General features: G+C 36.2%; 1 protein-coding gene across 4 annotated transcripts in view; it reads right to left on the bottom strand.

Moving 5' to 3' along the window:
- The window catches only part of CDH13 (cadherin 13), a 1,699,366-nt gene that overhangs the window by 695,689 nt on the left and 981,395 nt on the right, over positions 1-22,282 (bottom strand). Inside the window, exon 6 of one of the 4 annotated variants that reach the window (XM_069072249.1) lies at positions 17,664-17,793. The exons of the other annotated variants lie outside the window; for them this stretch is intronic. Coding sequence (XP_068928350.1) covers positions 17,740-17,793 — 54 coding nt within the window. The 3' untranslated portion in view covers positions 17,664-17,739. Of the gene's footprint in view, positions 1-17,663; positions 17,794-22,282 lie in introns of those variants that run through there. 4 annotated transcript variants of the gene reach the window in all.

The raw sequence follows: 22,282 nt of genomic DNA, 5'->3' as shown, positions 1-22,282 counted from the left end.
TCTCATCAGTGAAAAAGGGCACACATTCCATAGATTCATAGCAACTTTGAAAGAGTGAATAATGAGGACAATCTATCTCAACAAGCTCTTATTTTACAGATGGGAAAACTGAGGCCCAGGGAATGGAAAGTGACTTTCCCAAACTATTATAGTGAATTAGTGGCAAAGCCCAAAAGGCACCATTCCTGATACATTAATTTGTTCTGCTTGGATTAGATCAGGGAACAGTGTCACTACCTGGTCAATTAACACTGAAGCTTGACCTTCTAAGCAATGAACTCTAGCCCAAAGTATAAGGACTTCCATGTCCTTCAACTTCTTAGCTGAGAGCATATCTACAAACAAAGAACCAGAATGAAAATTATCTTCACTTATAAGGAATACATATGAGGCCATGTAAAATCAATTAACTCAATACTTATGCCTATTTTTAAAGTATGTCTCCTCTTTGTCAGGCTGTCACTTAGTACTGGCAATGAAGTGATCTCTAGCAATCCCTCTCCCTCCCATCCTTCTAAACCATTACTGCTGATCTATTGTGACTTAGAGCATCAAAAGTCAAGTTTATAAGGATTCTGTGAACAGTAAAAGTTCAAAGGAAAGCTTGGGGTTTCCCAGTTGAGTGCAATGTAAGATTTTGTCAGTTTGTTGTGCCCCGGTAGAAGCCGTTTTGAATCCCTCCTAGGTCTGGGTTGTATTCCAGGGAGTGGATGTTACTGAAAAAAAAATCACCTTTAGATAAGGGAAGTCATATTGTAACTTAAAATATTATATCCAGTGTCAACCAATGCCATGTCCACTATTCGTTTTATTCACTGTCATTACTAAAGTATAATTTTAAGGGTCTAGTGACTCACATTTTAATCCTCCTATTAGACCAGATGTAAAGAAAACATTATATTGAGTAAGTAAATGTCCATTATATGTCTGTTGAATGAACTCAAAGACTCAACATTTGAACAATACCTTTGAAGAAGAAAATAAAAATAGCTTAGAAGATGCAGCCGTAGCACTTTTAGAGCTTACAAATCAAAAACAGGCACTATGAGTGAAGACAAACTTACAGACAATCATGCAAAGAACTCTGAAGAAAAACAACGAACACATACAGAATGGAGAGCTAGGCTAATACAATTTCTCTAATACAATTTCCCAGAGTAGGGAAAGTGACTTGTCCAAAGTATTATAGTGAATTAGTGGCAAAGCCAAAAAGGCACCATTCCTGCTACATTAATTTGTTCTGCTTGGATTAGATTAGGGAACAGTGTCACTACCTGGCCAGTTAACACTGAAGCTTGACCTTCTAAGCAATGATAGCCCAAAGTATAAGGACTTCCATGTCCTTCAAATTCTTATCTGAGAGCTTATGTGTCAGGTTGACACATATTCATGCTTCCAATTTCTGAGTTTGAAATGAGTGTCAACTGAAGAATTCTCAGCTCATGGAAACATAATTTACTGGTCTCCAAAAGCTTTTTCTACAAGGCTGATCAAATGATGCTCAAGAAGACTTCATTTGAAATGAAAAAAACACTAATTTTAATGTTTCCCTTTTGAACTAGTGTCAGACCTGATGAATGAATAGAACTCTCTGGGGTCATAAGGTTAGAGCAAGTCAAGGTTGCCCATGAATCCTTTATTATTTGAAGTTCCTGGACCAGAGTCCCCATGCTTTTTGCCAACAAAATTACCAGAAGGTCACCAAGATCATGACTGGAGGGAATACAAACCTGGTCAATGGTTTTCAAGATATAATGCACATAACAGTCTGCCAGCCCTACCTTCTGATCAAATAATTTTGTCAGTCACTCAGTTCTGAGGTACAAGTTTATCTGGGGCAAGTATACCTAATAAAATTAAGCATCAGGCCTTCTAGACTGTACCATTAAAAACCCAAAGCAAACTATGACCAAGGCAATGATCCAAGACAATTGTGAAGGACAAAAGATGAACAAATGCTATCTACCTCCAAAGAGAGAACTGATGAACTCTGAGTGCAGATGCAAACATACTTTTTAACTAATTTATTTTTCTTGTTTTTGTGTGTGTTTTCACATGATCAATATGGAAATAGGTTTTTACTTGATTTCATATGTATAACCAATATATAACTTGCCTTCTCAACTGGTGGGAGGAGTAGGAAGCACAGAGAGAAATTAGAACTTAAATTTTTAAAAATCAACCTTATAATTAAATTTTTTGAAATACATATGTATATATGTGTAATACATGTACGTATGTGTACATATATGTGTAAATGTGCACATACATGTGTGTATGCACATATATGCAAGCATTGTATGTATGTGTATATATATATATATATATATATACAATATGTATATGTACCCTTGTAGTCATCTAGTCCTCTTTATAACTGCATAAGAAAGGCCTAATTTCTTGTCCCCAACCATTTCACTTTTTAGACAATTGCAATTCAGAATTAGCACTCACTACCAGATCCCTGATTTGGAGGATTTACAATATATTGTAACTTTTTAGAAAGGAGAAAACTAGAAGTGCTATGAACACAGTTTACAATTCACCACTGAGACCACAGATGACTCTTGCGTTTTAACATTTCATGGTCTCTCTAAGTTAGAAGGAGCCTGAGAACATCTGGCTATGACCACTCTCTTCTATAACCTGCTGGGATATTATGAGATTATATATTCAGATAGACTATTTATCTTTCTCTGTGATCCTGGGAAGCCCACAGCCCATATATACTTAGTATTGGTCAGTTAGGTGAATGATGGTATTAAAGTAGATGGATCACATAATAATTTTATCTGAGTAAATTTTATCTGAGCCATGTGGCATTCTTGGCACTCAGAAAGGTACCCAAATGTATCCATAAAAAGTCAACAAGTGTCATTCTATTGTAGGTCACTGACCTGGATTCCTTCTTACTCTACAGATTGTCATAGGTGAGTTTTTGTGGATTTGACCACAGTACCTGATCACTTAGAAGAAAATATAATCCCATTTGGGCGACAAGCACCAAAGATTCAACCCACCCAGATTAGTTTCAGTGAAAAAGTACCAAAGCATTTCAAGCACTAACTTAATTTTCCTACTAACATCTGTCTCTTTTATTTTCAATTCAAAGATGTAAGCCTGATGCTCTGTCTCTACAGCAATGAGTTATAACTAAACCACTGCTGATCTCTCACGTTAATGAAACTTCACTTGATTTCTCTTAAGGAGCATACAGACAAGGCTGTTGAATAGCAAGTGTGGGAAAAAAAAGTGTCCTTATTTAGAGGGGAAAGTGGCCTATAGAGCCACACAATAGTACCAAATCCTGGCTGTTCAAATTTCCCTAGCAATGTGGCTCAGATGCCTATGAGATCTATGTAAAAGCAACATAGTCCTGTTGTAAGATTTATGCCTGAAGGGCAATGTCTGAATGAAAAAGTACTGATTTTTATATAAATGGGAAGACAGTAAGACATGGTACAACCAAAGCAGAAACAAGACACCCCAAAAGACATATAGTCACCCTCTCACCACATTTTGCACCTATCTCTAATTGTGTGGTTTTTGTGCTTCATTCTTAAAGAGGACCATGCTATGAGGGAATGATGATGTGACTTGCAGTTGACTTGGATTTGAGTGAGGAAGGACTGTGCAAGGTCACCAGCCTCACTTTCTCCAGAACCATCTGGGTTCAGTGGCCTGATTTTCATCAGGATGACTGGAAATGGCCCAGGATAATCTTTTCAGGTTTGTATGAACTCACTTTGAGTGAGGCAAAGCCCATTCTTTGTGAGAAAGGAATTATCATTGATCATCTCTGAAGAATAATGGAGACATATTTTTAATTATTTAGAAAGGATAGGGGTGATTATTAAGAGCCAGTAAAGGGCACACCAAAAAAAAAAAACAAATCAGAAGTAAATGTAACAAAATTACAAAGCTCAAGTAGGACCTGAATGAAGATATGCGAAATGACACTCCTGATTCACTTTTTCATGGAGGTGGGAGGTCCACAGACATTACACATTACAAGTTTTCAGACTTTTTCAATATATCAATCGGTTGTGCTGACTTTTTTCCTGTCTCTAAAAAAATACTATTTTTAACATGGAATGACTCCTGGGAAAGGGAGGCAGTTATACATAGGATAACTATTGTGTTGTGAGAAACGGAAAATATTAATAATTTTTAAAGGTTTTTTTTTTAAGAATCAGAATGAACTTATCAAGAAATGGTCTTGTGGTCTTGCTTGACTAAATTAATTTCCTTTTATGATAGTTTTAAAATATTGGTAGATAAGAATGGGCCATTGACATAGAGTATCTGAATTTTAGCAAATATTTTCATGACGTCTCTCAGGCTATCTCTGAGTATGAAATGGAAGGATATGACCTAGGCAATAGTACAGTTAAAAGGATTCAGAACTTGTGGAATGAGGACATCCACAAAGTGGTGATTAATAATGTGGTATCGGCTTGGAAGAATGACTATAATAAAGTGCCCCCAGAGATCTTTCCTGTTCAGAATTTTTATTAGTACCTTGGATAAAGAGATGGGAAGCCTACCAAATCTGTGCAAAACATCATGTACTTAGAGACAGAGCTAATGCCCTGAATGAAAGTCAAGATTCAGAAAAGTCCTAAAAACAAGCTGTAAAGATAGGCTGAAATGAACAATAATGAATAGAAATGAATCTACTAAGATCGTGTGCACAATTAGCAATACTTCTATAAGACAAGAATCCCTGATTCCAATTGAGATATATTGACAGACAAATTCAAAGTATATTGGCTGGCAAGGAGCCTATTGGTTAGTAATACTTTTATTAAGGAATTCTGCTTTTGAGAATCAATTGCTCATTTGTAAAAATGATAAATAGTATCTCTCTAAAACCAAGAGTAAGCATTATCTATAATGTGGATAAACTTGAAGCCTTCCCAGTATGATCAGGGGTGAAGCAATTATGTCCATTATTACCACTATAACTCAATACTGTACTAGAAATGCTCATTATAGCAATAAAAGAAGAAAAAGAAATTGGAGAAATAGGCAATGAGGAAACAAAACTATTACTCCTTGCAGATAACATAATGGTATACTTAGAGAATCCTAGAGAATCAACTGAAAAAGCTACTTGAAATAATTAATAACTTCAGCAAAGTTTCAGGATTTAAAATGAAACCACATAAATCATCAACATTTCTATAAAGTACCAACAAAACTCAGTTGGGTGAGATAGAGAAATTCAATTAAAAAAACTGCAGACAATATAAAATACTCAGGAATCTACCTGCCAAGGCAAACCCCCAAAAATATATGAACATAATTATAAAACACCTTTCACACACAAAAAAAGTAGATCAAAACAACTGGAGAAATGTTAATGGCTCATGGGTAGCCAAGACAATGCAATAAAAATGATGATTCTACCTAAGTTAATTTACTTATTCAATGACATACCAATCAAAAAAACACATAATTCTTCTGCAGAGATAGAGAATATGGTAACAAAATTCATTGGAAAAACAAAAGGTCAAGAATTATCAAGAGTAGGGTGGTTAGGTGACACAATGAATAGAGTACCCACTGGCCCTATAGTTGGGAGGATCTGAGTTCAAATCTGGCCTCAGACACTTAACACTTACTAGCAGTGTGACCTGGGGCAAGTCACAACTCCAATTGCCCTTCCTTCCCCCCTCCAAAAAAAAAAAGAATATAAAGGGAATCAGTGGGAAAAAAAATTGAAGGAAGGAGACTTAGTAGTTCCAGATTTCAAACTATATTGCAAAGTGTTCATCAAACAATTTGGAATTACTTAAGAAATAGAGTGGCTGCACATCAGTAAATGACCATTGTAATCAAGTGTTTAATGAGCCCAAAGTTCTCAGATTGTGAGATAAGAACTCAACATTTGACAAAATTGCTGGGAAAACTGGAAAGGAGTTTGGGAGAAACTAGGCCTAGACCAACATTTGACACTGTATATCAAGATAAAGCCAAAGTGGAAACATGATTTAGACATAAAGGGTGATCTCATAAATATATCAGGGAGCATTGAAAAATGTACCTATCAGATCTATGGATGAGGGAAGAGTTTATGACCAAATAAGTGATAGAAGAAATTACAGGAAGTAAAATAGATAATGTTGATAACATAAAATTAAAAGGCTTTTGCACCACCAAAATCAATGCAGTTAGAATGAGAAAGAAAATAGGAAACTGGAAAAAAATTGCAATAAGTTCCTCTGACAAAGCCTTCATTTCTCAAATATATAGGGAACTGGGAAAATTTATAAAAATAAGAGCCTTTTGTAGTAGATAAATGGTCAAAGAATGTGAATAAGCAGTTTTCAGAAGAAATCAAAGTTATAGTCACATGAAAAAATTACCTAAATTACTACTGATTAGAGAAATGCAAATTAAAACTAAGATACCAACTCCAACCTATCATACTGGCTAACATGACAGAAAAGGAAAATGACAGATGCTGGATAGGATATGGAAAAATTGGGACCCTGATGCATCATTGGTAGAGTCTGTAAACTTGTCCAACCATTCAGGAGAGCAATTTTTGAATGATAATGCCTAATGTGCTATAAACTGTGCATACCCTTTGACATAGTAAAGAATTTGAAGTCAAGGGAATGCTCATAAACTGGGAAATGACTGAGTAAAAGTTGTAGTATATGATTGTGATGGAATGTTCTTGCACTATCAGAAATGATAAGCATGAGAAAGACCTGGGAAGACTTACATGAACTGATGCAAAATGAAGTAATCAGTATCAGAAGAACATTGTATGCAGTAACAACAATATTGTAAGGATGCTCACTGGTGAAACACTTAGCTACTCTGATCAAGACAATGAGTCCAGACAGTTCTAAAGGATCCATAATGTTAGAAATAATCTTCTTACCAAGAATTCCACCTGGCCATGAGTGAATTTAGAAAAAAAAAATATTTCACATCATTTCCAACAGGTGACTTGGCCTTTAACCCCTTGTGAGAAAGGGTCACTTAGTAGGCACAAATCTGCCTCAAGACAATTACAAACTCCTATAACCACCCTGATTGGAATTTTCCCCTTGCTCTTCATTGGTCAGGTTAGAGTCCCCACCCTCACATGGGTCTACACCCCTGATTACATCATCTCATTTCCACATTTCAATTTCCCCCTTGATTTCCATTGGTTAGATGCAACCTCCTGAACTGCCCACTTTATGTTCTCTTACTTGATATGTTCCCCTTCAAATAGCTCCTATGTGTATAAGCTTCTGACCTTTTTATCTGCTCAAAGCCTGGTTCTTCTAGGTCACAGCTCTGATTAGAACCAGTCACCTCTGACTTACATTCTGTTATCACTCAAAGCTGGGAGGAGTTTTAATCCTGTGGAAACAGAATTCCTTCTTTTCTTTCTCACAATAATAAAAAATGCTATCTATCTCCACAGAGAGAACTGATGAACTTTGAATGCAGATTGAAGCATACAGTTTTTACTTTATTCATTTTTGTTTTATTTCATTTGTATTTTCTTTTGCAATGAGGTTAATATGAAACTATGGTTTCCATTACTTTACATGTATAATCAAAATCAAAGGGCTGGCTTTCTCAAGGAAGAGGAAAAATGGGAAAGAGAGAGAGAATTTATATCTCAAAATTAAAAAAAAATTGCTAAAATTATTTTACATGTAATTGGTAAATATTTAAAAAAAATAAATAAAAATAAGTTGAAAAAAATAATTCTCCTTTCTCATCCCAAATCTGTTATGATAACTAAAGTATTAAAGTTTTAAATGCTCCAAAAGACAACAGAAATATCTCCATGGTGGATGTGAACAGATAGCAAACCATTACAAACAGAATTAATCAGAAGAAAATTATAAATAATGATTTAGGAGAAATGAGTGACCAGAGAGAGAGGATTGATCACATAGCAAGACTAAGGGCTAAACTGTGGAAAACTTGTATGAATATCAAGATATTTAGGAAAAAATACCCAAATCATCAAGCAAATCTCCTGTAGCCAATTTACAAAATGAACTGCACTAGCTGCACAAGACAGATACACAAGGATGAATTGTCATTTACATTATTGGAGAGAATTGGTAGATTCAGATCACAAATCCATCTAAATAATTGATCAAGAAACATTATTAAGTTCTTACTAAATCTTACTATATATACTTACTATATAGTAAGGTTTAAAAATACAAACACCAACATGAAGGAGTCTTTTACCTGAAAAACCTTACATTCTAATGGAAAACAGTCCATAGAACTATAGAACTGCCTACTTCTGGAACTGTTAAATTACATGTTTTATTTAAACCAATCTCCATATGTAACACCAATGCTCCATTTATACTAAGTTAAAGTTATAAATGTTAAAGACTTGAAGAGATTCTCTCCCAACAGTAATAGACATAAGTACCAAATAGAAAGTAATAGACCTATGTTCAAAAATGAAATGAAGAAACTGGTCTCAATTTATCTGGGGAAAAAAATGATCCAGGTTTTAATAGACCACCAGCTCAGCACAAACCAACAGGGTGCTACAGTACTAAAAATGTTGAACTTGCTTAGTATGACAATAAAACCACAGTATCCAAAATGGGGAGAAATTACAGTCCTCAAATACTCAATGTTGGCCAGATCAAATCTGGAATATTGTCATCAGTTCTGGTTATAATATTTTATAGGATATATTGTTGGCAAACAGGACAAAGAGGACATGTTTGGTATGTGGAACAGGGAAAAGACATATTTCCCATGCCAAAAGGAAATGAAAGAAAACTAAGCTTTCTAGATCTCTGTCTCTGCTTCCTAAATGTTAAAGCTGGCCCTGCCCCTTCATTACCCTGTAATATAGATAAATACAAATATAGAGATATATAACAAATATGTATATTAATATGTAATGTAATATGTGATTTATATGTGTGCATGAATAGGTGTGTATGTGCACATAGCTTCTCCCCTGTTGGAATATAATCCCTTTGAGGGCAGGGACTATTTAACTTTTCCATTGTATTTCCAGCATCTGCCCTTATTAAGGGCTTATTGAATTCATTGAATTATGAGTCATTAAACAAGTGAGTGAAAGGCTGCAGAAAAAAAAAAAAACATTTATTAAACACTCATTATGTTACAAGCACTCTCTGTCCTCAGACGCTCAGTAACCTTGTGACCCTAGGTAAGTCATTTAACCCCATTTGCTTCAGTTTCCTCATCTGTAAAATGAGTTGCAGAAAAAAAATGGCAATCCACTCCATTATTACTACCACAAAACCCCAAATGTGGTTATAGTCTTACACTACCAAAATACTGAAGAAAACAATATTCTAAACCCTGTGTTAAGTGCTGGGGACACCAAGACAAAAATGAGACAGGACCTACCATCAATGATCTTACATGTTAATGGAAATAAATCAATTAATTTTAAAAATAAATCAAAAGGAGACAACACATAGAGAGAAGTAGTGACAAGTAGTGTCTAGGAAGTAACACAGATGGTGAATTGAAACAAAGGGCAGGCGATAGACAATTTCTTTCCAGGGACGATGGTAATGTTGATTTGATTACAATTCTCAGAATGTAATATATTCCAGAATTATATAAATGATGCAAGATATATATATATACACACATATATACATATAGAAACAAATGTATATATATAAATATATCATGTTTTAATTAGATGATAATAATTTATTTCACTCATATCTCCTCTTCAGAATAAAGCTTTTTCCTTTGATATGTCATGTCACCCAAATATGAGAATTTTTAAAATGTACAGTGAGAAGAAGAGAAAAGAGAAAACATCTTCATCAAAGCGAAGCATATTTTAAAGAATACGTTCTGTAGATCTGCATCACCACTTCGGATGTAAAGTATGGTGGCATTATATAATCAATAGTTAAAATTAGGTTTCTGAATAATATCTACATAGCATGTAATAAAAATAATCTTGTTTATTATATAATCTTAATTTATTAATTATCTGCAATTGATAATGCCAGACAAATGCAAAAGGTCTCTGTGGGCTTTGTCTCTTGGGAAGAAGGAAATATAAATGTATTTTCTACCATCACAAAAGCTTAATGTAGTGTCACATCTGAGAGTTGCTAATCTGCTATACAATAGTAATGTAAGATATTCTGCAACCCTTACTAAGATTTCCTATGTGGAATTAAACTGTATAATTCGGGGTCTAAATAATCAAATGTATCTCGGCATCCTCCCCATGTCCTCAGTAATATATTTGTTTGTTTTCATTTTTGTTTTGGTTTGTTTTTCCAAGGGTCCAGTTTTAGAGAATGCTTCTTTCAGCATGTGGATCTCCAGGATTTGACTACTTTTATTAATAAAAAGACATGAGGTTAATAGCCCAGATATTATGTGCATCAGATCACAGACAACAATGAACAAAATAGATGACTAAGAATCAGTAAACTTGAGTTTGAATCTTGATTTTGCCACTTACTAATTTTGTGACCATAATTATATCAAATGAAACTTTTTAAAAGGTGCTGTTGTACAAGGTGCTGGAGACAGAGAGACAAAAACAACAAAGTCTCTGCCTTCACAGAGCTTATATTCTACAGGGAAGATACAGCATGTAGAAAATATATTCAAAGTAATACAAAGGGGTTTCAAAAAGAAGAGAATTCCAGTAATTGGAGAAGGTGTGTTGAATCAGAAAGCCCCATGTAAGAGGTATTATCTGAGCTGTGCTTTTGATAGGATCATAGAACTGAAGCTCAGAGAGATGAAATGATTTTTCCAAAGTCACATAGGTGTCAGGATTTGAACCCAGGTCTTTTGAATCTAAATCTGCACCTTTTCCATTGTATCATGCTAACCCCCCAATTTTTTTTTAATTAGCAAGTTGGATTGAGGAGAGACTGAATTGCAGATAAAGAAAGACATTTTTTTACAAAAAGTACAAATTAGAGAAGGACAGCTAGGGGGCACAGTGGATAGGGTGCCGGGCCTAGAGTCATGAGGATTCATCTTCCTGAGTTCAAATCTGACCTCAGACATTTACTCTCTTTGTGACCCTAGACAAGTCACTTACCCTGTTTATCTCAATTTCCTCATCTGTAAAATGAACTGGAGAAGGAAATAGCAAACCATTCCAATATCTTTGCCCAGAAAACCCTAAATGGGGTCATGAGGAGTTGGGCACAGCTGAACAGCAACAACAATAACCGCAACACCCATCAGACAGTATCCTCTACAAGCCTCTTCCCTTCTCTTGTCAATTTAAAATTGCTAAAAGGTTATGTGCTATAGCTACTGAGGACAGAGAGACGATATCCTTTCCCCAGAAGTGCTCCAGTGACATGAGACCCAGGAAAGCTATGGGAAATGGTGGTGGTAGAGAGTACAACTGCCAGGATCCCAGGCTGCCTGACTCAAAAGCGAAATGCTAGCGTTTGTTAAGGGTAGCAGCTTACTTCCTCAAAGTAACTTTGTATCACAAGACCCATTCCCTCTTTCCTGGTCATCTATAGAAAAGGATTGACTTCATTATGAACTATATAATGTCCATATAATGAAATAACCATATAATGAAAAAATATGACATTACTTACTTGTGAAATGTGCATTTCAGTTTTCAGCTCAAAGTTTAAAGTGGTTTCCATTTTCTTCTTTTTTTTAATTTTATTTTATTTTATTTTTTGCCTTTAGGAGGGCATTTGGGGTTAAGTAACTTGACCAAGGTTACACGGCTAATTTTTTGTGTTGGTGTTTAATGTCTGAGGCGGGAACCGAACTCGGGTCCTCCTGACTCCTGGGCGGGGGCTTTACTCACTGCGCCACCTAACGATCCCCCCTGCCGCGTTTTCTTCTTACCCTCTTGCCTAAACACAAATCTCTATTACTTGGGGTGGGGAGAGGACAGTTCTTATATCCTTTTTCCCCTTATATCTATATTCCTTTGACTTCTTTTGGAATGAAAAAAGGTTGAGGCTTGTGATGGGAGGGGGGCAGGGAAGGTGCATCGCTTTCCAACTGACTTGGTAGTGGGACTGAGGAGAAGACAAGTTAGAAGACAATTTGGACTGGGGAGAAGACAATCCCAGGGAACCCAAAGATATCTCTCCTCACTAACCAGCTTCCATACCCAGGATATTATAGTACTTTTGACCTCAGATCTCTCACTGCTTCTCACTACAATGATGAAACTACTGGGTCACATTCACACGTTCTATATATTTATTTCCCATTGAAACAAAAAGTTAGAATAACACTTTCAGGTTTGCAAAGCTCTTAATAAATATTTTCTCATTTTATGTTTCCCCAATCCTAAAAGGTAGGTGTAATTATCCATTTTGACATGAGAAAATGAGTCAGACAAGAGATTAAGTGAGTTGCCTAGGGTCATAGAGCTTAAGTAAATCAGGTTTTCCTGACTTTAGGTCCATCACTCCATCCCCTGCACCACCTAACTGCCTACAAGAAACTATTTGAGACATGCAGGTTTGGAAATTTACAAATTTCTATGAAATCTTTTAATATGATAACAGCACGGCTTAAAAAAATTAGGAAGGATTCTCTAAGAAGTAGTTTCATGATATGGTCTAGCATGGCACTCCAGGAAGCCTAGAATCTTTCACTTCTGATTGGTAATATATATTGATAGGATCAGTAACTACTGTTCTAATTAATAGAATGTCAGTCTTTAGGAAATAGCTAAAGTGATGTGTTTATTTTAATAAGTTTTTTTTTATTAGATCCTACAGACAGTATCCATAGGAACCCATGCTAATGCATTAGATGTAATATCGACTCTGGAAATAAAGGATATCCTAAAAATCTTAGTGTAGTTTTAAGCTTTAGTAGCTTAAACTACCATGTCCTGTAGTTAAATCATTATACCCTAGAGTTTTTTTTTTCTAATCACTGGTCCTAAAAATAAAAAATAAATACATAAATTCATTGTATGTGTCTCCAGAACTAGGACAAGTAAATTGTCCAAAAGTGGAATAGGTTGCTTTGAGTTTCCTGATGATCAATCAATCAAGTAATCATTAAGTGTCTATTATGTACCTAGCATTATGATAGGCACTGGGATAGAAGTACAAAGACTGAAAAAAATCTCTACTCATAAGAAGCTTATTAGAATTTAATGGAGGAGAATATGTGTGTGTGTGTGTGTATATACACATACACACAGATATACACATATGGATATACACATGCATACACAGGTATGTTTGTATATGTATAGAAACACAGTTCTGTATACCTATATGTTAATACATATATGCAGCATACAAACATGTAATATGTCCATATACAATTTATATACCATCAATAGAAAGCTAATAATTATATATATATATTCCACTTAGGAAATCTTAGTAAGAGTTGCAGAATATCTTATATTACTGTTGTATAGCAGACTAGCAACAGTAAGCTCTGATACAACTAGATACTACATGGAAAGCTAATAATTATATAATTATATATAATATATAATAATTATATATATATACACAAAGTAGTTAAATATGATGTTTTTTGGGAATGAGGGTACCAGTAACACGCAATATTAAGAAAGTTCTCATGTAGGAAATTATGCCTGGGAGATATATAAATATATATCTTAGCCCAAGCTAGGCATCTGAGATAGAGAATATATTCCAGGTATATGGTAAAACCAGTGCAAAGACACAGAGATGGGAAATGGGAGATAGAGTACAGCAGTTAAGGAACAGAGATATCATTTTGACTGGAGTGTAGAATGTGGGAGGGAGAGTAATATCCAATGACTTTCTTTACAACATTACTTTTCTCCCTAAGTAATCATCAGTCCTTCCCCACCAGTACCCTGGACTCCATCCTTGTGTCCCTCAACTCTATTTAGTCCGGATCTGTACTCTACCACTCCCTCAAGTGGCCTACTTCCCTCCTTCCGTTCCAAATTCCCTTTGTGTAATACATTTTCTCATTAGAATATAAGCTCCTTGAGGTCAAAGACTATTTAGTTTGCTTGCTTTTGCACCCCCAACAATAAGTACTTAAATTAATGCTTATAGTATCTAATCTATCATCCATCTCTCTCTCTGTCTCTGTCTCTCTCTGTCTCTGTCTCTCTCTCTCTGTCTCTCTCTCTCTCTCTCTGTCTCTCTGTCTCTTAGAAAGATAGAAAAGTCCAGATTATGTAGGACTTTACAAACTAAATAGCAGAGCTTTTATTTGATTCTGGAGGCAAGAGGGAGCCATTAGAATTGATTAAGTAGGAGAGACACATAGTCAGATCTGTGATTACCAAAAATTACTTCGGCAGCATGTATAGGACTGGACTGAGGAGAGAACTTAGGCAAGGAGACATAGAGGGTGGTTGTTGCGAGAGGTATATGAGAGGTAATGAGGGCCTGAACTAAGGTGGTAACTGTCTAAGTGGAGAAAACAGATCGGATGTGAGAAATACCGTGAAGGTAGAAACTGCAAAATTTGATAACTGATCAGATATGTAGTGTGAGAGAGCCAGAAGCTGGATGACCACCTGTCAAAGACAGTAAACAGTAGTCTTGCTTCAGCCAGAGATTAGAGATTTATGTACATCTCCAAAGCTCAAGGATTCTATTATCTAATAAGTGGCTCAGGGTCTTGGGCAAGGACTTCTACATCTGCTACTACTTTACTACACTATGGAATAGGGGAGGGAGTGGGTGGAATTCAAGGGATGGACAAACAGCATGCACAGGACTTCAAGTTGTATTAAGTACAGTGAGCCAATATTTAAGGAGCCAGTAATTGAAATGTAATTCTACCCAAAGCTATATAAAAAGCCTCTGTTAGACTAAAAATATGGTTAGTGTTACACATAATGAAGTACAAGTCCCTATATGGCTGTCTTGAGAGTGGTTGGAGCAGACATTTTTGATATTGAAATTTAGGGAAATCTGAATACCCCTATCATAGCATGGTCAAATTATTTTAGGGTTTCTTTTCTCAAAATCACAATTGACATGTTATAGTGGAATGAACTTTGCTTTTTGACTCAAAAGAGTTGAGTTCAAGACTTGGTTCTGTTACTTGCTTGTGACACTAGACAACTCACTTTGTCTATGCTTCAGTTTTCTCTTCTGTAAAATGAAGAGATTGAACTTATTGATATTGAAGATTCCCTAGGCTAATAAGTTTAAACATTCTATGAGTCTGAATCTAAATCTGCATCATAATTACACATATTTCCTCAGGGGAACACCTCTTTAAAACTTCCTACCTGATTCTGTTTCCCCCAACTCAGGATTAGGGCAACAAGCTCACATTTCATTTATGGATGAAATGGAAATCTATAGTACTTCAAATTTTTAGTACAGGATGACCTTCAGAATCAAAGAATATTACATTTCCATAATTTAGTTCCAAAATTTTGCCTTAGAGAACATGGGTTTTTAATTTCAGGCCTTTGTTTAATTGGAGTCCTATCTTTCCAGTTCACCCCAATGCCATCACAGCTTGAGGGACTATATCTGCCCAAGCACTGGCAACTCCTCATCTTTTAAGTGGCCAATGATGTGCTTGTTTGAGAAATGTGTCAGGTAAAAAGAAAATCTCCCCTAGCATGTAAATGAATTGTCCAAGTGGTGCTAGAACAGTTATCTGCATGTGCCACTGCTTACATGAAATCCATCAGGCAAAGTTTAGAGCTTTCAGAAAAAAAGAGATTATGAAAATTATCTCTCAGCACCTGATACCTTATTGTGGGGAAAGATAAGCTTCCTCCCTCAAAAAGAACTTATAATGGATACTAATCAAAGAGTTCTAACCCACCTTGTTAAATAAACAGCTTTGAGATAGAACATAGAGAAAGCCCTTTAAAGCATTACCTAAAAGCAAGGGATTATAAAAGGAAATATTTACATTGGCCTAGAGATCAAGACAATCTGAATTTAAAGGAGCAGAGGTATATAGCCTACTTTTCCTAAAAGTCATCAAAGAAACGTTGCTTTTGGCATGATCATTTAAGTCCCACTAGGTTATTTCTATTGTGTGAATTAAATTGAAAACTATTGTTAACTTTTCATTAGAAAATATGTATTTATTTAAATTAGGTTTATGTGATTATGACAGGCACACACACGTATACACAAAATGAACTTACTGCGGATATGTATGCCTAGAAAAAGAGGTAGGTCAATCATACAGGGAACAAAGAGATGGAAAGCTTAAGGGCTCCAATTGAGAGATAACTCAATTACTCAATTTTCAAATGGATCTGTGGTCTCACTGATGTAGGTAATACCTCCATCAACACAGAGAGCAATCCATTTTCACCTGCCCAGCCTATGTCCATTCACTCCCATAGATTCCCTCTGGAAGTATATTCAATTATGTATTGGGGGAGGGGGAATATTGCTTAAATTCTTTTGACAATCCAACATTCCAAAGATACCAATGGAGTACACAGGTTGTCAATTATCTTTCACTCCCCCTATTTTTTTTAGTTCATCCCTTACATACTCTTACCAAAATTCTTTGTTTGGATGTATTATAGTTAGCTCTCACTTACCATATACCTCTTCATTGCCCTATGAGTGATCTTCAGCTTCAGTACTTTAGTGACCACAGTATATCACCATGCAACATCGAAAAGAAGATTTCCCTTAACAACAATTACCCATACTCATACAGCGCTTGATGATTTCTAAAGCACTTTACACACAGTATCCTCTTTAATCTGGTTTGGCCCTAATAACAACTCAGTGAGGGAGGTGATAGCACCATGTTCATTTTACAGATAAGAAAAATTAAATTCAGAAAAATTAAGTGACTTGTTCTGTGTTCAGCAAACAGGAACTATCCGAAGCAGGTATTTAACCAAGGTCTTTCTGACTCTTAGTTCAAACTGACACTTTGTTACTTCCCTTCTCAATTCATTGAGGAGATCCTTTAATAGAGGGCTTATGGGCAAATAAAGACAAGAAATATATGAAATGACCAACTTTGATCCATACCAGTGAGGAAATATCACCATAACAAAATCACCTGCCTCCTTAATTAACAAAAGTCTCATTATTTATCCTTTAAATAATTTGTCTTTGGATCAATGTGTTTTCTCTTTACAGAAGCATACCTCGAGGATCCAAATATGAGTGAAAGGACCTAGGATTGGATTGGATTTTTCTTTGTTTTGTTTTGTTTTAATTTTCCACTGTAGCTTTTCAAGAACAGCTCTGCAGAGCAAACTAAGGAATGGCTCCATAGGAGTTGAGTTCTAAATACTTTTCCATGATGTATTTAACCAGTTCTATTTTTAAAATACATCTTTTTAGAGAGTTGGCAGTGGGCAGACCCAGCTCAGTGGTTGTCTTCACAATTCTGTCAGAAAATTGCAGCTTCACCCGAACAACGTCTAATAGCACAGTTGGTCCTATATTCTTGGTGTGTGAAAATGTTCTCAGCTAGGTCTGCCTGACAAGTTGTGCTAACTTTTGTGCAGTCTTAATATTCCCAGCTCCATACTTCTTCTAAGATGCCATTATATTTGTAGCATTGGCTATGATGAACTTCTTTTTCTCCTTCACCGTACTTCTAGGTAGTTAAAACACACACACACACACACACACACAAGTTTTATTTGGGTTGGGAGCAACTAAAGGACTGGGAGTAAGTAATGAAAATAGTCATTAGGAGAGAGCATGTTTCACCTCAATCAAAGTCCCTAAATGGTGGTTGTTGCAGAAGAGTTTTGGTCAAGTATCATTTACCCTAGACGGTCTTATAGTTTCCTCCTTATTCTGATTTTTGATGATTTTTGAAGCTATGACTTGCAGGCTGCATATTTTCCTGTAAATGGAAAGAAGCACAAGTTCTTGGTAGGAATGCTCACTATGCATTAAGAAATACCAGAACAACAACAAAAAAAGGCCTGTCTCATTACTCAAGTGGGTCATAAAGCTCTGGTTTCTTTGAAACTCATCTTAAATCCCAGAGTGTGTGTGTGGGAATTTGGGGGATCAGGGGAGGGGGGAAGGACCTGGGGGGCAGGGGAGGTGTGTATGTTGATTGTGTTCTTCCAGGTTCTTAACTTCATTGTTACCCTTGACTCTTCCTTCTCCCTTGCCTCCTATATTCAGATATCAAGACTTATTGATTCTACTACATACTTCCCCTGTATTTCCTTCATCTGTCCCTTTATCTCCACTCACATAACCATTATTCTAACTAAAAAACTCATCACCTCAAACCTAGACTATTGACCCTAGACTGTTAACTGGCCTTCTTCCAGTCTTTCTCCTCTCCAATCTGTCTTCTATATAGCTGACAAATGACTATTCCTAAAACATAGATCTTCCTATGTCACTTTACTCTCAAAAACATCCAGTGTCTCCCTATTATTCATATAACAGAATTCAAAAACCTAAGATTGGTATTTAAAACCTCCATAATATAGCATCAACTTATTTTTCCAGGCTTAATATGACCATAAATTTGTTTACTGTTTACTCAGGTGAAATTAGTTTATTAGCTGTTCCCCAAGCTCAGTATGCCCTCCTTATTTCCATGCTTATGTGCCCCCATATTTATAATGCAGCCCTTCAACTCTGCTTTTTACAATGCCTAAATTTTCCCCAGGCACAATGCACATTGCTGATCTGGTCATGCCTTTCCATTGACTATTTCATGAATTCTTCCACTAGTGAGAGAGACAGATCTTACTCATACACTTAATTATCTCCTGCTCTTGAAGCAGTCAGAGAAAAAGCAATTTTGATGAACTTGTAAAAGAGCTCCAAGAGATTCTGACCCAAACACTGGACTGTGAACATAGGCATGACTGACAGAAAAGGCGAGTTGAGACAGGATGAAGAAACTGAACCACTTATCAGGTCCTCCTAAGTCATGTCTTCACAATGTGAATTCATTATTTGGTTTGAAGCGAATCCCCAAATCAACACATATAGCATAGAAATCCCAGTATCAGAAAGAAATTATTTTTTGGATTGTCCTATGTACTGTAATGCCAAGGAAAGGCAACTTCCCAAGGTTCAAAATACCAGCATAGGTGCTCTCCATTTTATTCAGTGACAAATTAAGAACAGAGAATGTCAAAACATGACATCATTCAAAATACAGCATTTACTAAGTGTGATTCAATAATCTCCAAGTACTACCCCACCCCAGGACCTTCCATTCATTCAATCAATTACAAAGTCCCTATTCTAAACACTACTCCACCCCTAGGCTGTACCTTCATTTAGTCCATCACAAAACCCCTCTTCTCAAATGGAGATTAGTTTCCAATCTAAGTAAAGTACATTCATTTGTTCAACCATAGAACACAAAAAGGTCAAAAGTTCCCCACCCCAGGATCACAATTGAATCTACCCCAGAGTTACATCAAGTTTAAGCACAGCACTTAATACCCAAATGGAGGTCTTTTCTTCATCTTGACAGGAGGCAAGTTCTTAGCAATCTTAGTTCCTGGGGAGACAAGGCTTAGCAAGGCCACAAGATACATTGCCAGTCTCTTCATTAATTCATTCTCTGTCTGCAAAACAGTCCTAGAACCCCTGAAAACATTAGCAAAACCCTCTCCCAGGATTTCTGTAAACATACAACAAGAAAATCCTTCTTCAGGGCTTCTGAACCAACAGCAAGATTCCCAGACCCCTGCAACAACAGCACTGTCCTTCACCAGTGGACAGTATTCACTCTCTGTCTGCAGGACAGTCTCAATAGCTCTGAACCAACAGAAAGGTTCCAAGACCCCTGCAACAACAACACTGTCCTTCACCAGTGGACAGTATTCACTATCTGTCTGCAGGACAGTCTCAGGAGCTCTTGGCCAACAGCCAGGTTCCAGGACTTCTTCAACAGGACTGTCATTCACCAGTGGACAAATCTGGCAAAACAACATCAAAACAGACAGACAAAGTACCAGCAAAACAGCCATATCTCCTCAGTCCTTGGCAGCTCCGGGGGCAGGTCTCAAAAGTCCAGGGCGATTCAAAGTGGCCCTCAGGAATCCTCTCAGTCTCTCTCTGCCTCCACGAGGTGCTGCTTCCAAAAAGTTCTTCTGCCTCTCTCTTGTGTCTCTCCAAATCTATGTCACCAGCTCCTCCCAGTTCAGGACTCTCCTTTTAGATCAACAAGTCCATCCCACAGGTGGGATTAACAAGCTCTGGGTTTTAACACAATCAATTTGAAAACCAAGCCAATACAGTGGGATCTTTATATTCCATTACTATCACATCCTACGATTCTCCTGGATCCCTACCATTGGATTTGTAGGATGACAAACTGTTAGATCAAGAGGGGACCCTAAGGCTCACCTAATCTATTATTCTCATTTCATAAATATTAAACCACCTCCAAGAGAGATGAATTGAGTTGCTCAAGGTCACATAGCTAAAAAGCGATAGGAATCAGGTATTTTGATTCTAAGGACCTTGTTCTTTTCTCCACTTTGTGCATCCAATGAAAATTTGTGAATATTTTCTGATTTGTCCCATGCTTCTGAATTCCATAGAATTATCAGTTAAACTCCAGAAAATCTAGGAGGAACTACATGTTTTCAGTTATGTGATAATCTAATAATTATTTCATGGTAATTTTCTAAGGGCCAACAATCATTTACTTTTAACACATATAGAACCTTCGATATAAACATTCTTTCCCCAACAGTCAGTTTTAAAAGTCAATAGGTTGGTCAGTAAACATTGATCTCTGTTGTCAAGACAAAGACTTGATAATGCTACATCTTTTTCCTATTTGTGTAAGGAGAAAGGAGATCTTAGAGGACAGGGCATAGCATTGCTGTCTGATGAAACTAATGGCAGCACTATGGTATATAAGATTCAAAACACCTCCTAGCCTAAGAGGATGGGCCACTTTTCAAAATGCTCACTTGAATATTCCCTTTTTGATGATGCACTTAGTGAAAGTTAAGCTTTGCAGCTAGCTATTTCCCTGGCACTGGCAAAAGTAGGACAGTTCTCACTTTGTTTCTGTTAATGAAGGTATAGATTTATGTTGCAGCCCTGAGCTATTACACTGGAATGATGACAAGATTTTTCTCTGCCTAAATAAAGAGCATCATAAAATGTTGCTGCTGCCATTTGTTATTGATTTTCTCAGCTCTTCTTTTTAGGTTCCCAGGAAAACTCAGTACATGAGGGACCCTGTCCTGGTCAGCATTTTAATCAATGATATGAATTTCAGCATGATGGGTTACTTGTCAAAAGGGCAGATTACATGAATTTCAGAAGGAGAGCTAACAATATTGGATGAAAAAAAAATTGGGATCCAAAGGAGACTTAGGTTATGGCAAACCAAAATTAACATAAAAGAATTGATTAAGTATGAATATAAAGTCACTTATTCAGGTTCCAAAAATCAACTGCAAAATTCAAGATGGGAGACATTGCTAAATAATAGTTCCTATTACAAAAAAGGACCTTGGAATTTTAGCACACTACAAGTCTAATGGTGGCCAATAGTGTGATATTGGCCAGCCAAAGAGGATGTTTTTGGCTGTTCTGTTTAGAAGCATAACAAGCAGAACAAGAGGGGTGAAATTTTTGTTGTAGTTGGCCCTGTAAAGATGACATATGGGATAACAGTAACGATTGCAATTTTAACATTATTATCAATTAACTATGGGGAAATATTTTTTTCTGCGATTAAAGAACTTTTCTGTTTTGAATTCTCTGTTTAGGAGATAAGGAAACAAATGCATATTATGGAATGAATGGTAAAACTTATGTAACATACTAATGAAGGTTAGAAACACTTAGAATCTATCATATAACTAGAAAGACATGTTCAGGAGCTGATTTATATACCAGGAGTTCAGTATGCTTTATAAAACTAGTATATCAGAAATCCATGTACAACAAATATAAACTTCCAAATATCTTTGAGAATTCAAATATAAATTATATTGTTACTAGAATACGATTGCAGAAAGAACTATTGTCCACAGCTGTCCAGAAAGAGCATTGAGCCATCCAAATTTAAGAACTCTTTTAATAGAAGCTGCTATTTTAAACATGGTCTAACCTACAAGCTACCTGGCTGCTTTTGAAAATATAGAAACCTAGAGGAAAATATTAAAATTCTGTGGAAAAGGAATGACATGTGTCATTCCTCTCATTCTCTCTGCTACTGGATATGATCTCAAGGTGTTAGTCAGTACACAAGTATTTAATAAGCATTTACTACCTGTCAGGCACTCTACTAATCATGATGGATACAAAAAGGGGGGAAAACAGAACTCTGAACCTGGAGAAGAAGTCGCATTCTAATGGAGCTGATAATATGTAAACAACTG

This window comes from Petaurus breviceps, unplaced genomic scaffold (genome assembly GCF_028583685.1).
Source record: "Petaurus breviceps papuanus isolate PSGF00001 unplaced genomic scaffold, PetGlider_PUasm1.0 90845, whole genome shotgun sequence".
Taxonomy (NCBI): domain Eukaryota; kingdom Metazoa; phylum Chordata; class Mammalia; order Diprotodontia; family Petauridae; genus Petaurus; species Petaurus breviceps.
Note: the sequence above shows the minus strand (reverse complement) of the source record. Positions and strands in the feature narration are given on the sequence as shown.